This window comes from Bactrocera dorsalis, chromosome 3 (assembly GCF_023373825.1).
Source record: "Bactrocera dorsalis isolate Fly_Bdor chromosome 3, ASM2337382v1, whole genome shotgun sequence".
In the NCBI taxonomy this organism is placed as follows: domain Eukaryota; kingdom Metazoa; phylum Arthropoda; class Insecta; order Diptera; family Tephritidae; genus Bactrocera; species Bactrocera dorsalis.
In genome coordinates, this window is record NC_064305.1 from 78617010 (window position 1) to 78639124 (window position 22115).

A 22115-nucleotide genomic window follows, 5' to 3' on the forward strand; every position below is an offset into this window, starting at 1 on the left:
ATAAAAGACGAATTTTTTTGGAAAAATGTTTAAATTTATTATCCTCAAAAAAAATTTTGAAATTTTTGGTAATAATCGCCTGGAAAACTTATCGTGTCCATAAAGTATCCCGCCAAAAATCATTAATTCAGAAATAGTTGTTATACAGCAACTTGTACCAATCCAGGAATTTTTATCGATTCGGTTTGCCCTTGCAGTTTAAAATGGATCAGTCCGAGTCAAATTTGATCAGACGGTATTTTAACAACATTGAAAAATTCTCATAAATTAATGAAATTATGACAAATAATTAAACCATAAATTAAATTAACGTCTTTAGAATTGAAACTTAACGAGCTTAAACAGTTAGTACTTGGCAGATGTGTAGTAATTAGACAATATTACAAGGTAACATGAAAACTATTATCAATTGATTGACAATTAAATACTAATTGGACAATTAACGATTAAATTACTGATGTCTATAAATTTTTGCAATTGGGGTATGTATAGGTAGTATAAGTCAATTGGTAAACCCTAGATTACCCGACTAACTACCCCAGTTCAACTAGTCTCCCGTGACTTTCCCTTCTATGCTTGAATGAACAAGTCAAGCACAAAATTTGATGCATTTTGAGCGTATTTATTGCCGCTTAGTATTCTACTTGAAGCTTGATGAACGCCACAGACAAATAAGCCTTCAGCTGCGCCCTTTGCCATTCACACAATTTTTATCTGTAGCACATAGTCACGGTATTGACGTTCTATGGAGGATGACTCGGATGACGATAAGAAGAATCGTCTGTGTTACAAATATATTACATTTCAACTCAGTTTAGTTGATCTTCATAGCGTAAATTTAAAGTAATACTTATAAAAAAAAAGTGGAGAAAGTGAACGTAAAACTATTTTAATTTACTTTAGAGGCTAAAGATAATGTTGCAGGAGCAGAAAGCACATTCTTAAAGCATATTGTAAATATTTGGCGCTCGCAAAAAAGGTAGACACATATGAATTGATATGTACATATGTATATAGAAAATTGCTAAGATTTTCCATCTCTCACTTCAACACATACCGTGCTCAACTCATTACGTTACAAATATACGAGTATTCGATTTTTCGGTAATTTACGCCAGAAGTCGAGTATTAATTTACACATTTGTGCGTGCTTTGATTTCAACACACAATTAAAAGTTCAGAAAATGAAGAAACGAATACGCCAAACTGATATTGACTGGTAAACCAAAGTATTTGAGTGAAGACGTTTTAGGAGAAAATTAGAGAAACTCTCAAATTACGCGTAAGTGCTTGCAAGCGCTCAAAACCTTCTTAACAGCTTCCTGCCCAAAATTACAAACAAATAAATTGAACAAAAATATTTGTTTATATTACCATATGTATATAAATAAATAAATAAAAGGAAGTGAAAATGTGTTTTAAATTTTTTGCATAATTCTTTTTAAAAATCATCATGTAAGTGTATGTATGTATATCCACAAAAAGATACATCTAAGTGTGGTAAAAATGTGCATTTAAGGCGCGAAGACGCCAGGAAGCCGGAAAACCGCACACTCATTCACCTAATCACCTCGTCATACACACACAGCAAGCACTTTAACATTCCCATCCCAGGGTCGGGCGAAAAATCAAGCTCACCATGAGTGTTAAGCGTTGATAAATTATGCGACGTTTAGCGACTCATGCACACATGCACATACCACATGTATGAAGTTGCAAATATATATGTATGTGTGTGGTATCGCACTTCGGTGTTGCTGAGCGTGACAACACGACTTGCTGACTGATGGACTTATATGCGCTGCCAACTTCTTGGCTGCGGGGTAATTGAGTATTTGATTGTTTGAACTTACAGCGGAGGGTCTCGCCATTTTTTAAGGCTTCCTGCCGCACACATACACACATTACTTCATATACACTTTTTTGTGTATATAATTGAACATTTTCTTTTAGCGAAGTTGATTGACTTTGAAAGTGTCAACATTTGCTGTCTAAGCAAATACTTGATGGCAAATTGAGTGTGCTTACTAATCACCACATGTTCTGTGCTTTAGTTAAATGTGTGTAGTATATATGTATGTACTTATATGCACTTATCTACCATATGCCATATACTATACGAGGAAAACCATACTCGTGTATTAAAAAGCCATCAGCTTTAATGCATGTCTATATAAATGACATAATACATTAATGATGAGCATTTGAGTGTTGATGAGGCATAATTAATGAATTTTTCGAAACATAAATTTTGATCTAACTTTTTACGATTTGTTTTACGTTTCAGAAAATGTGCACCATAAAATTTTTCGGAGTTTACGGCTAGATATATGAACAGAAAATAAATTACACGCGCTTAAAAATGCAATTATAAACTTTTTGGTGTTGGAAAAAAAATTTACAGAAATTTTTTAAGAGATTCGTAAGTAAAATAAGAGAATTGGAATCTAATGAGATTTTAGGGAGACATAATTGAGTTATTCAAATCATGATTTGTATAATGAGTGCTTTTCAGTAGAAGGTAGCAATATACTTACAAATATATACTATCTATTATTAATAATTATTTTCCAAAAAGGTGGCAACCTTTATCAGAAATATGTACAACAATATAACTTTAAAGCTCTACAGCTTTATAACCACATAAATAATCTTATAAATTTTATGAAACTAAAAATCGTAAAAAGGTGGCAACGTTTACCAGTAATGTATCCAACAATTGAACTTCAAAGCTCTTCATAGTCACATCAATTATTTTCTTAATTTTATTAAACAATTTTTTTTAAAAAGGTGGCAACCTTTCTGAGAAATATATCGAAAAGTATAACTTAAAATCTCTTCAGCTTCATAGCCACATCAATAATTTTCTCAATTTCATTAAACTAAAAATTTAAAAAAGGTGGCAACACTAAATCGTATTAAAATGTAAGTTTTTTCCAATATCTTAAGCTCTCAGTCCTTTAAAATATCTTGGGTTTGATGTAAATAATATTTATTACTTTTGTTGAGTTAAATTTTATGAATAAGTGGCAATCCTACTCCAAAAATATTTCCAAGTTTCGATGTTAACGCTTAAGTCTTTGCAATTAAGTTTCTTAAACTGTTTTAATAATTCATTTACTTCATTATTCTTAACAAATGCGTTTTAAAATAGGTGTCAAGCCTCTTCGAAAAATATACCACATCAAAAAATACCCCTATTTATTTAATATCTACTCATATTGCAATAGATAATTTATGTAAACAATTTTGTAAAACAAAATTTTAGACATCTGGCAACATCACAAAAAATAATCTTTGACAGCAACTCTTCTCCAAAGTCTTTTCGTTGATACGCATATCGTATTAAACCATTTAATGAATTATTTTTACTCGATACGATTTTTACTATAAATAGGTGGCAGCCCTGCTCAAAAAATATATTACTTACACTTAAAGTATTATTCTGTTTATTTAATTTAATGCCATATATTTCAAACAATATAATCAATTAATATATTTTCTAAAATAAAATTCCAAACATCTGGCAAGCCTCATCAAAAAAATGTTGAAAAGTAAATCTTCTAAAAACGCTTGAGTTTGATACCATTTTGGTCATAATTAGTTTATTTTATTATTTTTAAAGCAATATGATTTCTGAACAGGTGGCAACCCTCATCAAAAATACTTTCGGCTAAATAATTATATCGCACCCAGCGTCTGTTTCTGTTTATTTAGTTAATATTCATATTGTAATAATTATGTTTAATAAATATTGACAAACAAATTTTTAGACATGTGGTAAGGCGCATGAAAATATCATTCAACAAGTATTTTCAAAATTCATGGGTTGGATACTCGTATTATAATCATTTGCTCTTTTTCTTATATTTATTGAGTATGTTTTTTAAATAGGTGGCAACCCTCTGTAAAAATATTTACAAAATTAAGATTCCAGAACGTTAAACTTAAAGTAGACTTCGTATTTCTAATTTAATTAAAAATATAAATAGGTGGCAACCATTTTTTATTAAAAACTAACGGTTTATTTATACCAATGGAGCTTTAATAACTTGTTTAAAGAAATTTCATTTTAAAAATATTTTTATACGCGAATACTTTCGAAGAAGGGTTTTTCTGTCGACCGTCTGTTCAAATTTGAGCCGGACTGATTCATACTTGAATTGGCTCTGAAGAATATTTTAAAGACGACAGTAAGGATTTGTAAATATTAAAATAAGTAAAAATGTAGGTTTTTGTGTCAGTCCAAAAGTGATCAGATGGTACGAGATGGAAATTAAATATCATCAAGCAAAGCGTATACCGAAGAATTCTTCAGGAGAAGAATTAAAACATGACTTAGTGCACCTAGAAGGCGGGAAGATTCTGAGAATCTAGCGAAAAGAGCGAAAGAAAGTTTAGACTCATTACGACAGTGGGTTTAAGTAATCGGAACTGCACGGATTTTTATCTGTCCAAGGACTGACAACTCGGCACAATGCCTCAAAATTACTTCAGCAAAGTTTTCTGCCGCTACAACAACAACAAAGCGAGTTTATATCTGTAAACAAGAAAACACCTAGAAACACTTTAAACCGCATCCCACTCAAAAAGTCACATTTACGCCTATGTATCTCTGCACTATCCGAAAAATTCAATTTAAGTCCAATTTTTGATTTCCAAAGTCAGTCAGTTGAAGACAGCAAAACTAACAAGAATTTATGCCACAAGAAATGCACTTGTTTGCCTAATTGCTGCCTCGCATGCGACAGCAATCAAATGCCAAAGGAAAATAGTGCGTACACAACAATAGCACTCGGTTGCAGCGGGGGAGAGGCGGCAGGAGGCAGCGCATGAAAACCAGGTTTTAAGCGCAAATGTCATTAAACGCAGGCAACGAAAGTGGAAAATCAAAAAAAGATGAATTAAAATGCGAAAATCTGGCACACATATGCTCTTGCATGCATTATTACAATTTTCTGTTGTTTTTGTTGTAATCTGAAGCGTCTCACTTTTGAGACATCGAATGCATGCGCCTTCACTTACCGCTCTTTCAAATCCTTCTAATCTCGATTTGTTCGTCCAACGTCACCTACTTTCTCACGGTTTCTCTTCCCGCCACGTTCACGCAATCTCTCCCTGTCTCTCTTCAATCTTGTGCTGCCACTTGCGTGTCGGTTGATTTGCATATCGCACTTGTGCCGATTTCCAGCGATTTCCTTTTCCGGAGTCATATTTCGTGAGGTTGCCACACTCATCAACTTCACATATGCAACAACACACACAAACACATTCATGTGATTGAGTATGCCTTGGACTGTAATCTCCGAGGCAGCCTCATATGGTGCGTGTACTTCCCAAAGTGTGCCTGCAAATGAAAGTGTTACATTGCATGCTTTCTTCCTTCGCTTGCCATTTCTTGTAACGCATTCGTGCCACATGGCGTTAATGCAGTGAAAATGCACTTGTTTGTGGATTTGGTGCAAAGTTCAACGCTTGTTGACAAATACAGGCAGGTGTGCATATGTGTGTGTGTGTTGCGTTGCGTGTCGTCTTGGCTGCGGTTGCGTTCGCATGTTGATTTGTGGCTGTTGTTGCAACACAGTTCCGACTTTAAGTGACTTCGAAAGTCTGCATTTGATATCTGAAATGAAAGAAATGTAAAATGCAAATAATCGGATACTTGAAAGTGGAGGAAAATTGAAATCGTGTATAAAATTGCATGCTCTGTACAAGAATCTACATTCTGGATAACTGTTTTTGTAAAAATAATATAAGAAACTTTTTAAATTTATAAATTTAATTTAAAACGAGAAAAATATTAACCTCGGTTGCACTTTCGGTTTCGGTTAAAACTAAAATAGCCTTCACAAAGACAAAAGATATCTATCTCAGCTTCTCGAGAAGAAAAGGTCATGCGCAAAATCTTAGAACGATATCTCAAAAACCGAGGGACTAGTACACGTATATACAGAAAGACGGACAGATGGGCATGGCTTAATCGACTCAGCTCGACACGCTGATCATTTATATACAAAAGATTAGACAAGTAAATAGACGAGGATTGCATCGCGACCTTAAGTCTATTGTGCGAACTGCTAAATCACAAAGCCTCAGCCCCAGCCCCAGCATATTGATGAAGTCTAATATACATACATACATACTGCTGAGTGCTAGTGATGCGATGTCATCCCTATTTGGAAACATGCATCCCAGGGCCTTTATCTTGCGTCTGCAGACTGCTTTGCAGTCTATTACCAGGTGTTCTGAAGTTTCAGGCTTCCTGTCACAGAAGTACGCAAGAAGCTAGGACCGTGTTATATAAGTGCTTCTTCAGCTTGCAGAGCCAGTGTAGAATTCGACAAGTAGACTGAATTTGTTTCTGAAGAAGTTGTTTACATATTTAAGCCTGCAGAGGTTATAACCCCCACTAGCATCTTGGTATGTCTTATGCCATGGAGTTGTTGCCAATACCTCTCTCTGCCGACTACTTCTTCCTTGCGAAGCAGCTCCTTTATAGTATGAAAACCCACTGGATGAAGGGTGCAGGTCCTATCATGTTAGTGGATACAGCGGAGCGGGCATGCTCGTCAGCCAGTTCATTCTTGGCTATACCTTTAGGACCAGCCACCCAGATGAGGGACAACTGGTTACGTTCCGCTAGGCTATTCTGCCGTTCTCCACCCTCCCGCACCAGTAGCGATTTGATCTCATAGGCAGAGATTGCTTAAGTGCCGCTTGACTATCGCTAAAAATGACGTTCGTTGCGATAGTTGCGTTGGAGGTTTATCTCTATGCACCGACTTTTGGCAAAGAAAGAAAAGTTCGAAAACCTTTCATAGGTATAAAGAGTTTGCTGCATGGCCCTGCGACAGCTACACTAATTCTCTTTGTTGATTTCGAGCCGCCGGTGTATCACTTGATTGTACTATCCCTAAGCTGTAGCTAGAGAATGGAGTCTTGCTAGTATAATTTAAACTTATTGGTAAAGTTTTGGTAATGCTGTCAAAACTATTGAAATATCAGTCCTTTGTGAAGGCTTTTGCAGAGTTTGGATCAAAAAGACCTTCATGAATCGACGAAGCACTTTGAGCCTGTAGAAAATTTCTTAAAGCGACAAATATCAATTGTTGACAAATAACCGACAGACAAAGCTGTATAGAGGAAGGCGAAGTGGAATCATGTGGTAACTATAACCTCCGAAGCGACTGCAATTGATATTAACTGTCTAAATAATTTTGTGGTAAGCTCAAAAGACTTCGTCAACTAATAATGATCTGGTAATCCAGTTTTAGGACTTTATAGGTTACAGAAAGGAAGAAGAATATCCGTGAATACAACTGAGATCCATCGATTATGAATCAACTTTATGACTTAATCTAACCAAGTACGGTTGTTAACTGAAGTCTTTCTGAACACATAAATAAATATATTCACTTGTAACAAATTTTCAAAGAGGCTTACTATCAGCCCCTTTTTTCGTAACTCCAAGTTCGTTTTGTGACCCTTGGAGATTTATGGTCCAAATACTAGTCAAGACAATTAAATTCAACGTGAACTCGGTTTTATATTAAGCCGAGGTTTGTTAATTCGTAAGCATTATTCAAAATTGTTGAAGATTTATTTTATTCATGCCTTAGCAGATATTTGCCTCCGGTGTTAATACAGTGAAAGCAGCAATGAATAAAACAGTAGACTAAGCTCATAAATTTACTAAAATTTTGCTTTAGGGAATCCTCAGCATGTAAACACATATACATATACACGTACATACACAAAATCGTATACCATGGCACTAAAATTTTCCCCACGACAATTAGCTACTAATTGATTTGCTTTTACATAGTTAGATCATCTAAAATGCTTCGTTACTAATAATAAATGGCACAAAGGCATGCCCAAGACCACATATTGACATACATATGCCTGTGTGTAATGGCGGAAGTGTGTGCATGTTTGTTGTAAATTAGTTTTAGGTCATAAAATAAACAAATTTAGTAGAACATCGTAATTACATGGCTCCATTACACGTCCCCAGAGGCTGATTGCAATCATAGTTAGCGATACAATGGTGGGCAGCCTGCAGGGAAATTGGCTTAATTTCAACAGATTTTATGGATTTGCGTGTTATTTGCAAAATTAGCACTAATGACATTTAATTTATTGCTAGCAGTTGACTGTGTTTGAACTAGTTGAGAACTGATCCGAAAATAACTAGTCATATTAGCTAAGTTATATGCGATATTATTGTGGAGAGAAAGTTTCAATGAAAAAAACATACATATAAAATGTTAAAAACTATAAATTCAAACATCGATCTGATTAAATTATTTCAAACGCAAAAATATTAAATATTGAAAAATATTCTGAAAACAATAAATTATAATTTTACACTAATAAAATTTGTTTTTGTTCTCTAATCCCTTAATATAAAAAAACAAACCTTCATCAAGCGGCAATGAAATTTTTGCCCTTAATGTCTTTTATGTAGAATTAGTTGACGACAATCAACAATAGTCTCAATTTTACTTCTTCAAATCAATTAGAAAGGGAGGAGAGAGAAAAAGGAAGAAATATTACTTTATGGCAATGACAACTCAACCCATGAGGCAACAATAAAATAAACACATTTTTTGTTGGCAAAAAACGTCAAATTATTTACTGATTACTTAATGACTAGGCTTTTTAGAAAATATAAACAACATTTCTCTAATAAAAATAGAAAAAAAAAGAATAACCTTAAAAACATACCTAAACTAACAGCAAAATATCAATAATTTACACATTGTGGCACGATATTCAAGGCGAAAGGCACTACAGCTCATATTAGTAAACACGAGTAAACACAGGAACACAGCAACAATGCAAATGCCATACATTGTCATACTCTATGTGGCAGAGGTAGCATCTGCCTCATGTCAGAGCAAAGCTTATGAGCTGTGTGTGCAACAATTTAAGTAAAATTGCTTCGGTGTGTTGCCGTGCAGCGCTCGGCCATTAACAAAATGCCAATGCTCGGTACCGCTTCCTGCCTGCCGCATCCGCCCCACGTCAGTGCCAGCATTGCGCACACGTCGCACCGCAGTTGCGGTTGCCACAGCTGCTACACTCGAGCAGACAGTCGCTACACGCCAGGGATGGGTGGGGAAGAGCTCAACCGCCCACAAAGTCATAATTTCGCCGCTAAGTAATACGCTGGCTGTAAATATGAAGGTAGCACGAATATACTACAATATGCCGCTAATGAAGGGCTGCTCTCCTTTTGGCGTGTTTCGGTGGTTGTCGACTGCTTATCATTGGCTGACAGCACGAGGTGAGCGTTGAACGGGTTCGGCATGATAGCTTATTGTGGCGTTTTCGGTTAATGAGGTCGGCTGTTTATTCACCTCAGTGAAATCAATGACAGCGAATTTATATGAAATTTTACTGACAATGGGTTGGTATTTTCAATGGGTCGTTTTCGATGCTAATTTTCTTTTTTAAAACAATTGTGAAATCCATATTTCATGTATCTTGACTATGAGGACCGTTATTGTCTACACTTTGAGGTTATGTGAGCTTGGACGTTAATATGTAGACTGTGTATTAGATGAAAAAAGGTAATTTGGCCATTGTGGGTTTCATCAGCTCTGGACCGCCACGATTAAGGAAATCGTATGACTGTTACTGATAACAACTCAATTTTAAGGAAGGTTCTTTCAGTATCAACCGGGTTCGAAAAAGTTCTGGACATTTACTGTCATTATACATATCGTTGCACTCGCAACTTAGCTCCCTCATCACTGTTGACAGTCATCACTTCGAAGAAGTCGGTAATTTCGTCTATCTTGGAACCAGCAACAACAATGTCAGCCTCGTAATCCAACCAGAATAACTCTTGCCAATAGGTGCTACTACGGACTGAGTAGGCAATGGAGAAGTAAAGCCCTCTCTCGACAAACAAAGACCAAACATATGACTCACTCTTTATTCCCGTTCTGCTATATGGTGCAGAGGCATGGACGATGACAACAACAGATGAGACTGCGTTACGAGTTTTCGAGAGAAAGGTTCTGCGGTAGATTTATGGTCCTTTTTCGCTTTGGCAATGGCGAACACCCCAGCCGATGGAACAATGAACTTTACGAGATATACAACGACAAAGACCTAGTTCAGCGAATTAAAAGACAGCGGTTCATGGCGTCCGAATGGAAGAAAACACTCCATCTCGGAGAGTATTCGACGCAGTAACCGCCAGGAAATCAGAGGAAGATGAAGACCTCCACTCTGTTGGAATGACGAGATGGAGAAGGACCTGGTTAAATTTGGAATCTCTAATTGGCACCAAACAGCAAAAAGGAAGAACACCTAACACGATGCTGTAAACTCATCTATAAATACGTGAGCAGTGTCTACGCCAATAAAGAAGAAGAAGATCCCTATGGACAAGGGGAAAAACAGTTCTTGATTTCGTCTTTCAAATAAGAAAATTTTCCACACAAGGACTTGAGTTTAATCTATCAGTGTATATGACAGCTATATACTAGTAGACTGATGCGGAAGTTCTGATAAATGACCAACTTCTTTGATACTACATAATATACAGAGAAAGACGAACTAACAAATGGCATGACTAAAATTGACTTATATATCCTATGCATTAGTGGAATTCTTGGAACAACAACAAATGAGGCAAGAAGCGTTATTTTACATTTACAGCCCACAACTTGTTCTATAAATAACAGGCAGCGAAGTCAGCGCTTAGACTGAGGAAATGCTCCTCTAAATCGTATGCAATAAGGGACTTGCTAAGACACTTAGAAAGTTCTCGCTTCTAACCAGTACCAGAATGTAGAAAGACAATCTTCTGCAAAAGCAAAGCTTTGAGTAGGAAACGAACAACAACTGTCGGCTTTTATGCAGTTAGGGGATTTTAGTCCCAAGTTTTCCTAAAGGCATAGGTGCGATGACAGACAACTATTCTACCTATAACGTCTAGAGTGGTATAAGCTTCATTTTCTTGTATTATAAAAGAATCCAATTGAAGTTCTCTCACTACTTTTCTGATTAATTTGTTGGCAGTTCCATTGAATTTTTAAACCGTTTAACTGCCTCGCGGAAGCCACTGCTTCATGCAACAACAGATAGTCTGTATTAAATCGGGTTTTTGGTTCAACGCTGATCAGATTCTTTGCGGAATTGTGTATTGAGATACACTAACAAAATCTTCTTGAGACTTGATGAATATTTTTAAAGCACCTCTTATTTTCTATAATTGTAAAATATCAAAGTAAACTGTTCATGTAGAGGCGCTTTAAACCAATCAATTGCTGCATGCAACAGGCGGTTGCTGAAGTCTGCAAGTACATATATGTAGATGTGTGCTATAACAGGGTTTTTAGAGGTTTCGGTGAAAAAAGGAGCTGTTACTAGCCATCACAATTCACCGTCAACACATCGTTTTGCTTGTGGTCTTCACATGCAAACACATAGGTATAAGTATACATGTGTGTGTGTGTGTGCTGTCGACAACCAATTTGCATAGTAATTCCATATAATTAAATCCGAATTGTACGCAATCGTTGCTGAGGGCGTTCTCTCGCTGTTGCTGTTGCCATTTCGCAGTTTTGCAGGCAGCGCCACTGAAAGTAGGAATCAGCACTTTAACTCGCTATTTCTCCCGCAACGTGCAGCTGGTGGTCTCGTTACAGCTATTCATCACCCGGCTGGCATGCTCATTCGCTCCTCTGTTGGCATTCTTGTTGGATAATTGAAAATTAAAACAGAAAATCACATTTGCCTTGTGGCAGATTAATAGCAAGTGCGAATAGATATTTCAAGCGCTTGCCGCTTTCCCTACTTTCTTACCCAACTGTTATTCGGATATACATATATACAAGTATATGCAACTAATTGAAATGTAAAACCGCAGACAGCTTCTCTAAATATCTACTATAAATAAGTAAATAGGGTGAATACATGTGAGATATTACTGTTGCTTTGAAGTGTTGAAATTTGTATTCTGTTAAGCCACAAAAACTTCCCCCATTGCAACATATTGCGGCATTCTTGCTTAAACCAGTAATAATTTTGTTATATACATACATGCATACAAGTATATTGCATGTCTTGCTAGAAAATAATTTGTTTACATTTTGGTAGAGAGCTATTATATTTGACACTTTACTATTAACAAAATTGATTGTCGTTTGTGGTTATACATATATATTTGTATATGTAAATTAATTAGGGTGGGTCAAAAAAAGTTCGAAATTTTTTTTCGCTTGGCACCCTGAAAAGTAGGTTCTTAGACACCTCTAAGAAAATGTCTCCAAGTATATATCCGTATACATATATATAAACATTAGGGTGGGTAAAAAAAAATTCAAAATTTTTTTTCTTCGTACCCCGAAAAATACGTTCTTAGACACCTCTAGGAAAACATCTCCAATTATGAGCTCTTAATTTTAACGGGAAATTTCTGCGCCTTACAGTTTTATATTTTTTTCTTATTATCAGGTTTCAACTACTTGCAAAAAAATTGCGTTTTAGTGGTTTGGTAGACAATTGTATGCTCTACAAAAAGGTGTGTACCAAGAAAAAAAAAAATTTATTCGATTTTTTTGACCCACCCTAACAAGCAAGTTTTTTTGTTATGTTCGCAAAATTTAAATCTCGCTTCCAACTACTTGCAAATATAACTCGTTTCAAAGTACCAAGCGAAAGAAAAATGTTCGGTTTTTTGAGCCACCCTAAGAAACAAGTATTTATGTACCTAATTATGTTCGCAAATTTAAAATCTCGCTCGTTTCCGAGGTTAGGTATGCAATTGAAATCTCTAGAAAATGTTGAGTGCCAAGCAAAAAAAATGTTCATCTTCTTGACCCACCCTAATAAAAAATATTTTTTTTATGTTATTATGCTTGCAAGTTTGCTTACTGAACTTAAGGAAAGGTTCTTTGTATTTTGATCCTAAACAGGTAGGTGGGGAAAAAAGTAAATGAAAAGATAACAAAAGAAGCATACCTTTAGGAGTGCATCAGTTAGGAGCTTAAATTTACTTTTATACCGAGTTTCCTAACAAAATTATAAAAAATCTTATGAAATTTGCACTTCCAGGAAATACTTATATTACTGAACCTTTTTCATTAAAATTCGCTACAGAATTTTTATTGCTTCACCTAAGCGCCGCAATGTAGGCAACACAAAATAATATATCTACGTAACCCTTTCCTGTGTAAAGAAAATTAATAAGTTCAAGTATTATATAATATATAAGAATATTTTATTAGCAATCACCATTTTGATAAATGGTTTTCTTCCCATTATGCTATAGGAAAGCTCAGGCATTAAGATGAATATTTGTATATGTACCTTACAGAGAGTACATTAGTTTGCCACGAGGTTTGTAATACTCAGAAGGAAACGTCGGACATACTATCAGCTTATCTTTGTATGCTTACCATAATCCTTAACTTAGCTTTCTTGCCATTTCAGTTCAGTTCACAAACACATTGCCATAAAAGTGACGTCATAATAGCAGCAAGAAACAGATTCTTTTCGGGTGTAAGCTTGACAAAATATGTACTGTTCCCGAACTCTGTGCTTGCTCTTCACTGTAAGATTGCTACAAAAACTATTTCCAATACAAAGTTGCATTTTTGTAAAATAAATATTTTTACTTCTATTTTTTGCATACTATCTGGTGACGAAATTGCCGCCCTCAAGCAGTTATATTACATTGTCACATAAATAGTACAAATATACACACACACACAACCAACACATACTCGAATACATTTTTCGATATTCATAAATCAGCTGCAAGAAAAATTGCTCAACTGCGTCATTCATTTAATTGCATGTCCCTCAGGGCGTTGAATTAATAGCCATTATCTGCATGCCATTGTTATTTTAGAAATAGTACACAAACTTACAATTGTATGCATTAGCGCCAAGAATGTGCACAAACTGAATTTATTTCTAATAAATTATGGCAAAGAATGACAGTACTCGTGGCATCTTCGAACGATTCGAACAAATAATCGGCGAGCCAAGTGCAAGAAATCGCTTTTGGCACTTGGCACTACGCGGTTAAGCTGTTTAGAATACGCCATATATTACGCTTACATACTGACATATGTAATATTGTTGTTGTTGCAACTGTTGTTATTGTTGTTTGCATGCAGCACAGCATTTACAAACAATTGTTGGCGTCAGCGACGAGCAATGGCTGCAACACGGATCCAAATGATTGCATACTTGTATATATATATACATATATATATAGTAAATACTTTTATTTTTGTATATACATATGTATACAAACATATATATCTACATATGTATTTCACTATAAATTTGCGCGAGTTAGGCGCCGCGAGCAAAACTTGCTATATGAAGCACGTGTAAGAGCGCACAGTGATTTGGCAGCCAAGTTTGCACAGCCAACGCTTGACCCTGACATTTACCACACTTTTAACCTCAAACTTTGCAGTTCGAAAGCAATTTGTTCACTCACACAACTGTGGTGGCTGCTGATCGATGGTAAACTGCGCTGGCTGCCCACATGCACAATCACTCGCTCGTTAAGCTTCAGCAGTTTTAAGTGCTATTGATTGTGTAGTTAAGATATTTTAGTGTTTGGCGCATAACGGGGTTCGGCATTGGGTATTCATCGATCATTTGAAATGAATAACTGAATGTGCATATAAAGTACAGAGATATAATTTTCTTGAGGCGGTATTTTGTTGGAAAAATTATTCTTCTTTCCTTGATTGGAATATACTGAGATGATATCGATATTCCTAGCTGGCGGTTAGTATGTAGTTGTTTCAAAATTCCTAATAAAATATTTGAAAAATTTATATTCCCAATCGATAACAATGGAGCAGGTGTTTCATTGCGATACTATGAATAAGATCGAATAGCAAGTACCCGCCTGAAGAACTACAAAGTGGCAGGGGCCGATGGATCACGGGCTGAGCTATTCAAACATGGCGGTGAATAACTGATAAGCAGCATGCATCAGCTTCTTTGTGGAATATGGTCTGACAAAAGCATGCCCAATTTGATTTTAAGTGTTCTCTACCCAATCCACAAAAAAGAAGACCTCGAAATCTGCGCCAAATACCGTGAGATAAGTCTCCTCAACATCTCATGTAAGGTTTTAGAGAGCGTCTATGTGAAAGATAAAAGCCCACCGTCAACAAACTGATTGGACCTTCTCAGTGTCGCTTTAAACCTGGAAAGTCAACAAATGACCAGATAATCACCATGCGCCAAATCTTTGAAAAGACCCGTGAAAAGAGTGTCGACACACACAACCTCTACGCCTTCAAAGCTTTCAAAGCTGCTTTCGACAGCCCGAAAAGGAGCTGCCTTTACACCAAAAGCTCCGCCAGGATCGGGAAGGACCCCTCTGAGCCGTCCAAACTAGCTCTCAGAAAAGGCGACTTCCTTTCATGCGACTTCTTCAATCTACTTCTAGAGAAACTAATTCGAGCTTCAGAGCTGAATAGAGAAGGGACAATCTTCTACAAGAGTGCACAACTGCTGGCGTACGATTTTGACAATCACAACTTTGAAGTCGTAGATGATTTGGTCTATCTTAGAACCAGCCTGATTCATCGAAAGTACGCCTACCAAGATATTTCAACTTCGGTCTTGCGAACGTTGGAAAATGGAGGAAAAAGTGCTGGAATGTTTCCACCTCAACAATTTCAACAATTTGCGTACGATAAGGTAATTCGCTTTACCGCGTGGCTACCTGCAGAACTCCTACGATCGCAACAAGATGAACCTTGCGGAGAGATCAGTAGATCTCTTGCGTTCTACTCTAGGCCAGCAGAATTTCGTAGGCACACAGTAGCTGCTTATAGAGCAATGCTGCTGAGCTTTCGCGAGATATACATACAAGTCCACGCTGGATGTCAACGTGCATCCAGTTCCTTCGCAATGTGATGTAAGTGGGATGAGCTTTACGTCTCTTGCGAGTTCATCAACTAGTACTTCCAGCGATTTCGCTATGTTCAGGCTCACAAAGGAGTCTAAAGTAGCTTTATGATATTGCAAGTGAGATAGGCATTGCTTGACTAACTTTTAGAGCACAGTGAGCGAGCTCAAAGCTAATATTGCCTCTCTGTTGTCAGGTTGAATGCTCACTGCCTACACATCGAAGCACTAGTTTACTAACGTTTTAAGAACAGCCACTTCTGCATCACAGTCACGTCCTGTTTTCTTTGTAGACTCTATAATAAAGTTGGGTTCCACTTCACATTCAATAAAAGGAAATCTAATCCGATTCTGATTTCTCCTTACTTATGATTCACATTAGTACAAATATACCTCTCTTACTCTGCCAGGTTTCTATTCCTGCTTTTAACATAGTATCTATGACCCTTACGAGCCTCGAAGCGGCTTTTGGAACATTTCTAATTTCGATCTGTTTAAATTCTACCAACAACCTCAAAACCCAAACAAAATTCAAGCTGCTTAAAGACTTTAAAACAATTTGATGTTCTCATTGCCTCCGTGCATGTTGACTGGGTACAAATCAAAACCAAATCTGTCATCAAAGTCGACAAAAAACAAAGTTTACCAATAAATATAAAATAAGCAGATCAAAAGCTAAAAGCAAAAGTGCACAAATGGCACGAAATGAAATGAAAGTGATAAAAATCAGTGCAAAATAAATGTCGACAACGACAGCTGAGTGATTGGTATTAAAGAGTTGCCGAAGAGCGCAAAAAAAATAGAGCGATTGATGTCACAGCTTTATTACGGAACCAGCAACACATAAACTTCGAAGGCAACAAAGTGCAGCCACACACAAACTGTGCCACAACACACAACGACACAAACACACACGCTTTACTACCCCCCAACACCTCCGCACACCTGTTTATAGCAATACATCACTTACGAAGTTTCGCCGCACGGCGTTTCAAGTTTTTTTCGCTTTGTTTTCAGCTTTCGAAGAACCTCACCTCGACTGCCACTCTCGTTCATGTCGTGTCGTGTTGTTGTGGCAGGTGTGTGCGTGTGACATTTCGTCAGCGGCAAATGAAGCGGTAAACCGACGCGTAGCGTGCACGCTTCGGCAACGAATCGAATGTCTGGTTTTGTGTGTTGCATACAAATTAATTTGCTTGAGTTACCTTGGCGTGCAGGCGTCCGGGATGGAGGGCGTAGCAAAATGGGGCGAGCGTTAGGGAAAATGCGCAGTCAACCACAACTATGCATGGGGCTTACGCGTATATTGTTTGTGGGATTGAGCAGCTTATGTTATTTGTTTTTGTTTCTGCATCGCTGATCGTTGTTGGTGTTGTGTTTGAACAATTTTGTGCTGAAAAACTGTTCAATTTAGGTGAAAGGATTTTCGATTTAAAATGAAATGTTTAAGGATAAGATGTTTTAGTCCGCAGGGCATATGTGTCACAAGCAATTGTTTTGATTTGATTTGTTTGTCTAAATCTCAGAATTTGCAAGTTAATTGAAAGCCTTTTTGAGTTTAAGAAATTTGAGCAGGTGTGTGTATGAAGTAGTTTTGTAGCTTCGAGCAATTATAGCACTTGAAGACGGAGGAATTTCTTCACTTTTCTTCGGTAAAGCGGTCTGAATTCCTTATTCCTCGCTCTAAACCAAAGCTGTTTTTTTTATGAAAAGTAGAAGGAGAACTTTATGAAAATTGTATAAAAATGCGTTTTTGAAAATTTTTCTAAAACTTGTGAACATAGTGTGCTTAATTTGGTTAGTTGGCCACTAAGCATAATCACAATTTCAGGACTCTAGCCGCTGTTGTGAGTTGTCGTCAGAGTTAAAGGTGTGTGTCTTCGCTAAAATACCAATTCTATATTTACATTTGGCGACACTGCGATGACATGATCTATTGAGGGTTCTTATGATTGTTATATGAGAGTCTTAGGTATCACAACGTACCGTTGGAAAAGTTGAAAAATTTTATATAATTTTTTGGGGGGATTTTTGTCTTCGCTAAAATGCCAATTTAGTTGCAGAAAGGAAATAGAAGATACAATCGAAATATGAAACATTTAAAAAAAAAATAATAATTAATTTCTTCAATCACGCTGCTGTTATGAGATATCATCCGATTTAAAGGTGTTTGTCTTCGCTAAAATGGCAGTTTTACTTTAATAGTTGAAGAAAGGAAATAAAAAATACAACCAAAATTGGAAAATTTTATACAAAATATTTTTCGGATATTTTTTTTTGATCATAATTAGTACATTAATTCATAAAAGACCTTAACCAATAAGTCCAATAACTATTTCATGTCTCTGGCTTCTCTTATAATATGTTTCGGTGAGTGTCTTCGCTAATATCTCACTCCTACGTTTTTTTCTAAAACCGCATAACTTTTTTTTGTTCATAGTCAGTATTGTTAAAAAAAAAACATCAGTACAAAATAATGATAAAAAATACGAACTTTGCATTAAATTGAAGACTCTAAAATGGTACACCATTCTGTTCGAAAGTTTCACACATCTCTTCTTTTTTTTTTTTTAGCAGCAAAACTGTTTGCCATAGACAAGAAAAGCGAGCAGTAATTAGTTGTCAGTTCCAGATTATAAGGTCAATGTTCCCAACTAAGTTCTCGGGGCTTTCGGGCGCATCACTATCAATGTGCTTGGCTTGGCGGCGTCCTGACGAAACACAATTACACTCCAAAAGTTTAAAGCTGACCGTTTCTGGGCTATTGTCAACATTCAGACGGACCAGTTGTTAGCAATCAAGGTTGGAACTAATCGAAAACAAGTGTTAGACCTTCCTGCCCTTCAATGGCGTCGTGGCCCTTTCGCGCCGGCTCATCGCTACTACGATAGTTTTCGTGTGTCGTAAGTGCCCCAGTTTTCATCACATCAAGCCAACCTGCTTTAGCAATTGTTCGATTTTGTAGTGTAGCGATTCGCAGATTCGATCATCAACTTTTTTCGCATTAACTTGTCGATAATCCATAATCAAGTTACTTTTTATGTATATGCAATTTTTTACGTAAATGCTTCCAGATGTTTTTTGCAGGTTTAGCTCCTAAGAAATTGAAACAGTGCTTACATAAATTCCTATAAAATATGACGTATTTGCTATTTGCTTACCGAAACTAATGGTAATCAGAGGAAGCAAGGTCTAGCATATAAGGTGGGTGGGGCAGCCGCTGTTTTCCAAATCATTTTTAGTCGATCTTTCAACATTAGGCTCAGCTTAGTCACGACGGAATATTATTACCTCCTGTCTAGTCGTAAATTCCGGACGTTTTTCAGACCATATATGCTTCAATTTTCGGCAATCGCTCGCTTCAAGTTTTTGTCAGTAGTGTGCCCCAGAAATGATTTCTGCCGGTTTTAAAAGCTCATTATACGTGACGTCTCACTGAGTCCACTAAATGCAGAGCGGTCATGGATACTCGGTTTGCCATTGATTTTGCTGATTGGTTAGGTTCATATATTATTTTGTTTACGAATTGTACTAAAGAATTCCTTTTACATCACCAAGTAACAATCTCATGCAAAAGGACTTCTTTTTGTAGTAGCACATCTAAGATGGAAAATCGTCTTTCAACGTCTCTTGGATACCATTCATTTGGCAGTAATTTTCCCTGCTTTTGAATGCATCCATCCTCTTTTTGAACGTTTGAAATTGGTTGCTTGAGTGACTACCAGTGATTCTGCGAACTCCAGCCAGCTTTGACAACAATATTCATAAAACAATGCTTCCAGTTCCTCATCTTAAACTTGTTTTGCCGCCCAGGACATTATTTGTCTCCCAAGCCAAAATCATCACTTTTAAATTATTCACAACACTTTTGATACGTTCACTTAGCTAGCGCATGTTCACCATAAAATTCCAACAAAAAATTATTTTTGCCTTTGGTTTTCATTTTAAAGGCGTAAAGACCAAATAACGAACTCCCCGCAAAACACGTTTTCAGACACAAAGTTCGAAAAACTCACTGTTTTTTATGCTTTAGAAGAATGATATATGACGAAAAAACACACAAAGACAGTAGCTTTTCAAAACGTATTCCGCATATTGAAACACTGGCATAATACTCAAGTAGCATAATAACAATATCTTGGCCAAAGGCACGAATATAGCTATAGTCCCAATAGTACTCCCAATATGTGACAAATTCTTTCAAATAATGCGTAAATTCATCGACTTCTATTCACACTCACACTCTGATACAATAAAGTTCAACTACGTTAAATATTGAGTCACTGACTCAAAAGGTAGTCTAATATTTTCTTAATTTTGTAGAATTTGGAAATTTCAAGATAAAAAATTGGTAGTCGAAAAAGTCTTTTCGTATTTCTAATCAAACTTCAACTGATTTTTTTATATTTATAATAATCTTTAATGAACCAAATATGACACAATATGATTGGTAGCAGTGGAAATAGTCCACTACAACGGCATCTATTGACGAAATACGAAACGACTTTTTCGACTACTAATTGCATTACCCATTTTATGCAGACCGCTCACTTATAATTGTAAAATAATTATTTTGAGTGGAAACTGCAATATTTTCTGGTTAATAATCAACTTTTAAACAATTTCATCAAATTTATAGTAGACCACATGTGCTTCAATTCAATTGCCGCCTACTAAGTTCGTTAGATAAAACTCAGATTATACGCAAAGCGATAAACATAAAAGCATATATATACCAATATACAAAATATATATATTGTATATGCCTTTTACGCTATTATTTAGCCGACCGTTGAAGCGAAAAAACGTTTTGTGGTAAAACTATTTTAATTTAATTGCATGTTGCGTATACGCCATGGACCACCGAAGCACTGGCTATGCACAACAGTGCAGTTAAAAGAGAACAAACACAAAAACTGGCACAACAACAAAAACAAAAGGAAGACTTGACACAACAACAACAACGAACTCGTCGCAACAACAAAAACAAAAACATCGACAAAACAACAAAACTTTCGACAATAACAAGAACAAAATTTGCCAGAACAACAAAAACATAAACTTCGTCAACAACAACATCAACAACAAAAACAGTGCTAAAGAGACTGCAAGCACAAACACTTGAAAACATTGTTTGCCACACAGTTCATGCAACAAGTGTTGCGCAAGAGCATATACACTCACTTAGCGCAGCGGCAGGCAAGCGTTGCATAACACAACAACAAAAAAAACGAAATGGCAACGCAATAACGTTCAAAGAGCGCTAGAAAAACTTTGCGCCTCGACTAAAAGTTCTAGCTTACAACAACACCAATACTCCGCAACAACAAAGTAATCCAACAGACTATAGCTATTGGCGAGTTTATATGCATAACGGTGGTTCCTGGCGGAGTCTACTAAATCGATGTAGCACTTTAAGCAATAAGGAAATCAACTTTCGAGTTTTCCCCTGAACTTGTAACCTTGTTTCAGCTATTTTTCTCACAAATTTCTCTACTTATAGTATTTTGCTGCTTGCCACAAAACATATTTCACACATACTCACATCTGTTCTTCTCACACCTGCAGGTACGGCGACGCGCGCAAGCACAGGCCCAACAGCAGCAACAACAGCAATATAATCTGGAGAATGCACGTTCTTACTGCACGAGCGAGCCGCGTCTCAGCGAAACGGAAACGCCGCCGCAAAGACGCAAATTATCGCAACGAAGACCACAACAGCATGGTAAGTGCGCGCCACAACGGCACTTCTTGAGCAGGTGTACGATATACAAGTATGTCGAGGCAAGAGTGTGTGCGACTGTGTGTTTATATGTGCGTGCGTGTGTGTGTGTTTGCAGGTGTAGTTATGCCGCTCGCATGCCGACGGCTGGAATTTGCTTGGATTAGCTGGCATTAGCGCTGCGTAAATGCCACAAAGTGTTTTATTAAACAAATAGAAATGCCAGGTTTTTCATCCGCTGTGTGCGAAAACATCCGGCAAACTAATTTCCATACCTACTAAACTGCGAAAATTACTTTCAGTCATTGAGGTTATTAGCAACTTTGCGCAAAGCTACAGAAATGTTTAGTGAGTAAGGCAACCGTAAGCGAAAACTTGCCTTAGTGTTTCTGTAGAACTTTGAACTTGAAAATTTTATAGCAAAAATTGCGATGAACTTGCATTTACTTTATAAGAAGGTAAGAGAAGTAGAGATCTAGCT

The 22115-nt window shown here is 36.6% G+C and overlaps 1 protein-coding gene across 3 annotated transcripts in view; it reads left to right on the top strand.

Annotated features, from left to right (window-relative positions):
• LOC105234256 (GTP-binding protein RAD) overlaps nt 1-22115 on the top strand; it is a 140066-nt gene that overhangs the window by 56120 nt on the left and 61831 nt on the right. For all 3 annotated transcript variants that reach the window (XM_049453816.1, XM_049453817.1, XM_049453818.1), the window contains one exon: nt 21481-21637. In XM_049453816.1, the coding sequence (XP_049309773.1) occupies nt 21481-21637 (157 nt within the window). The remainder of the gene's footprint in view (nt 1-21480; nt 21638-22115) is intronic.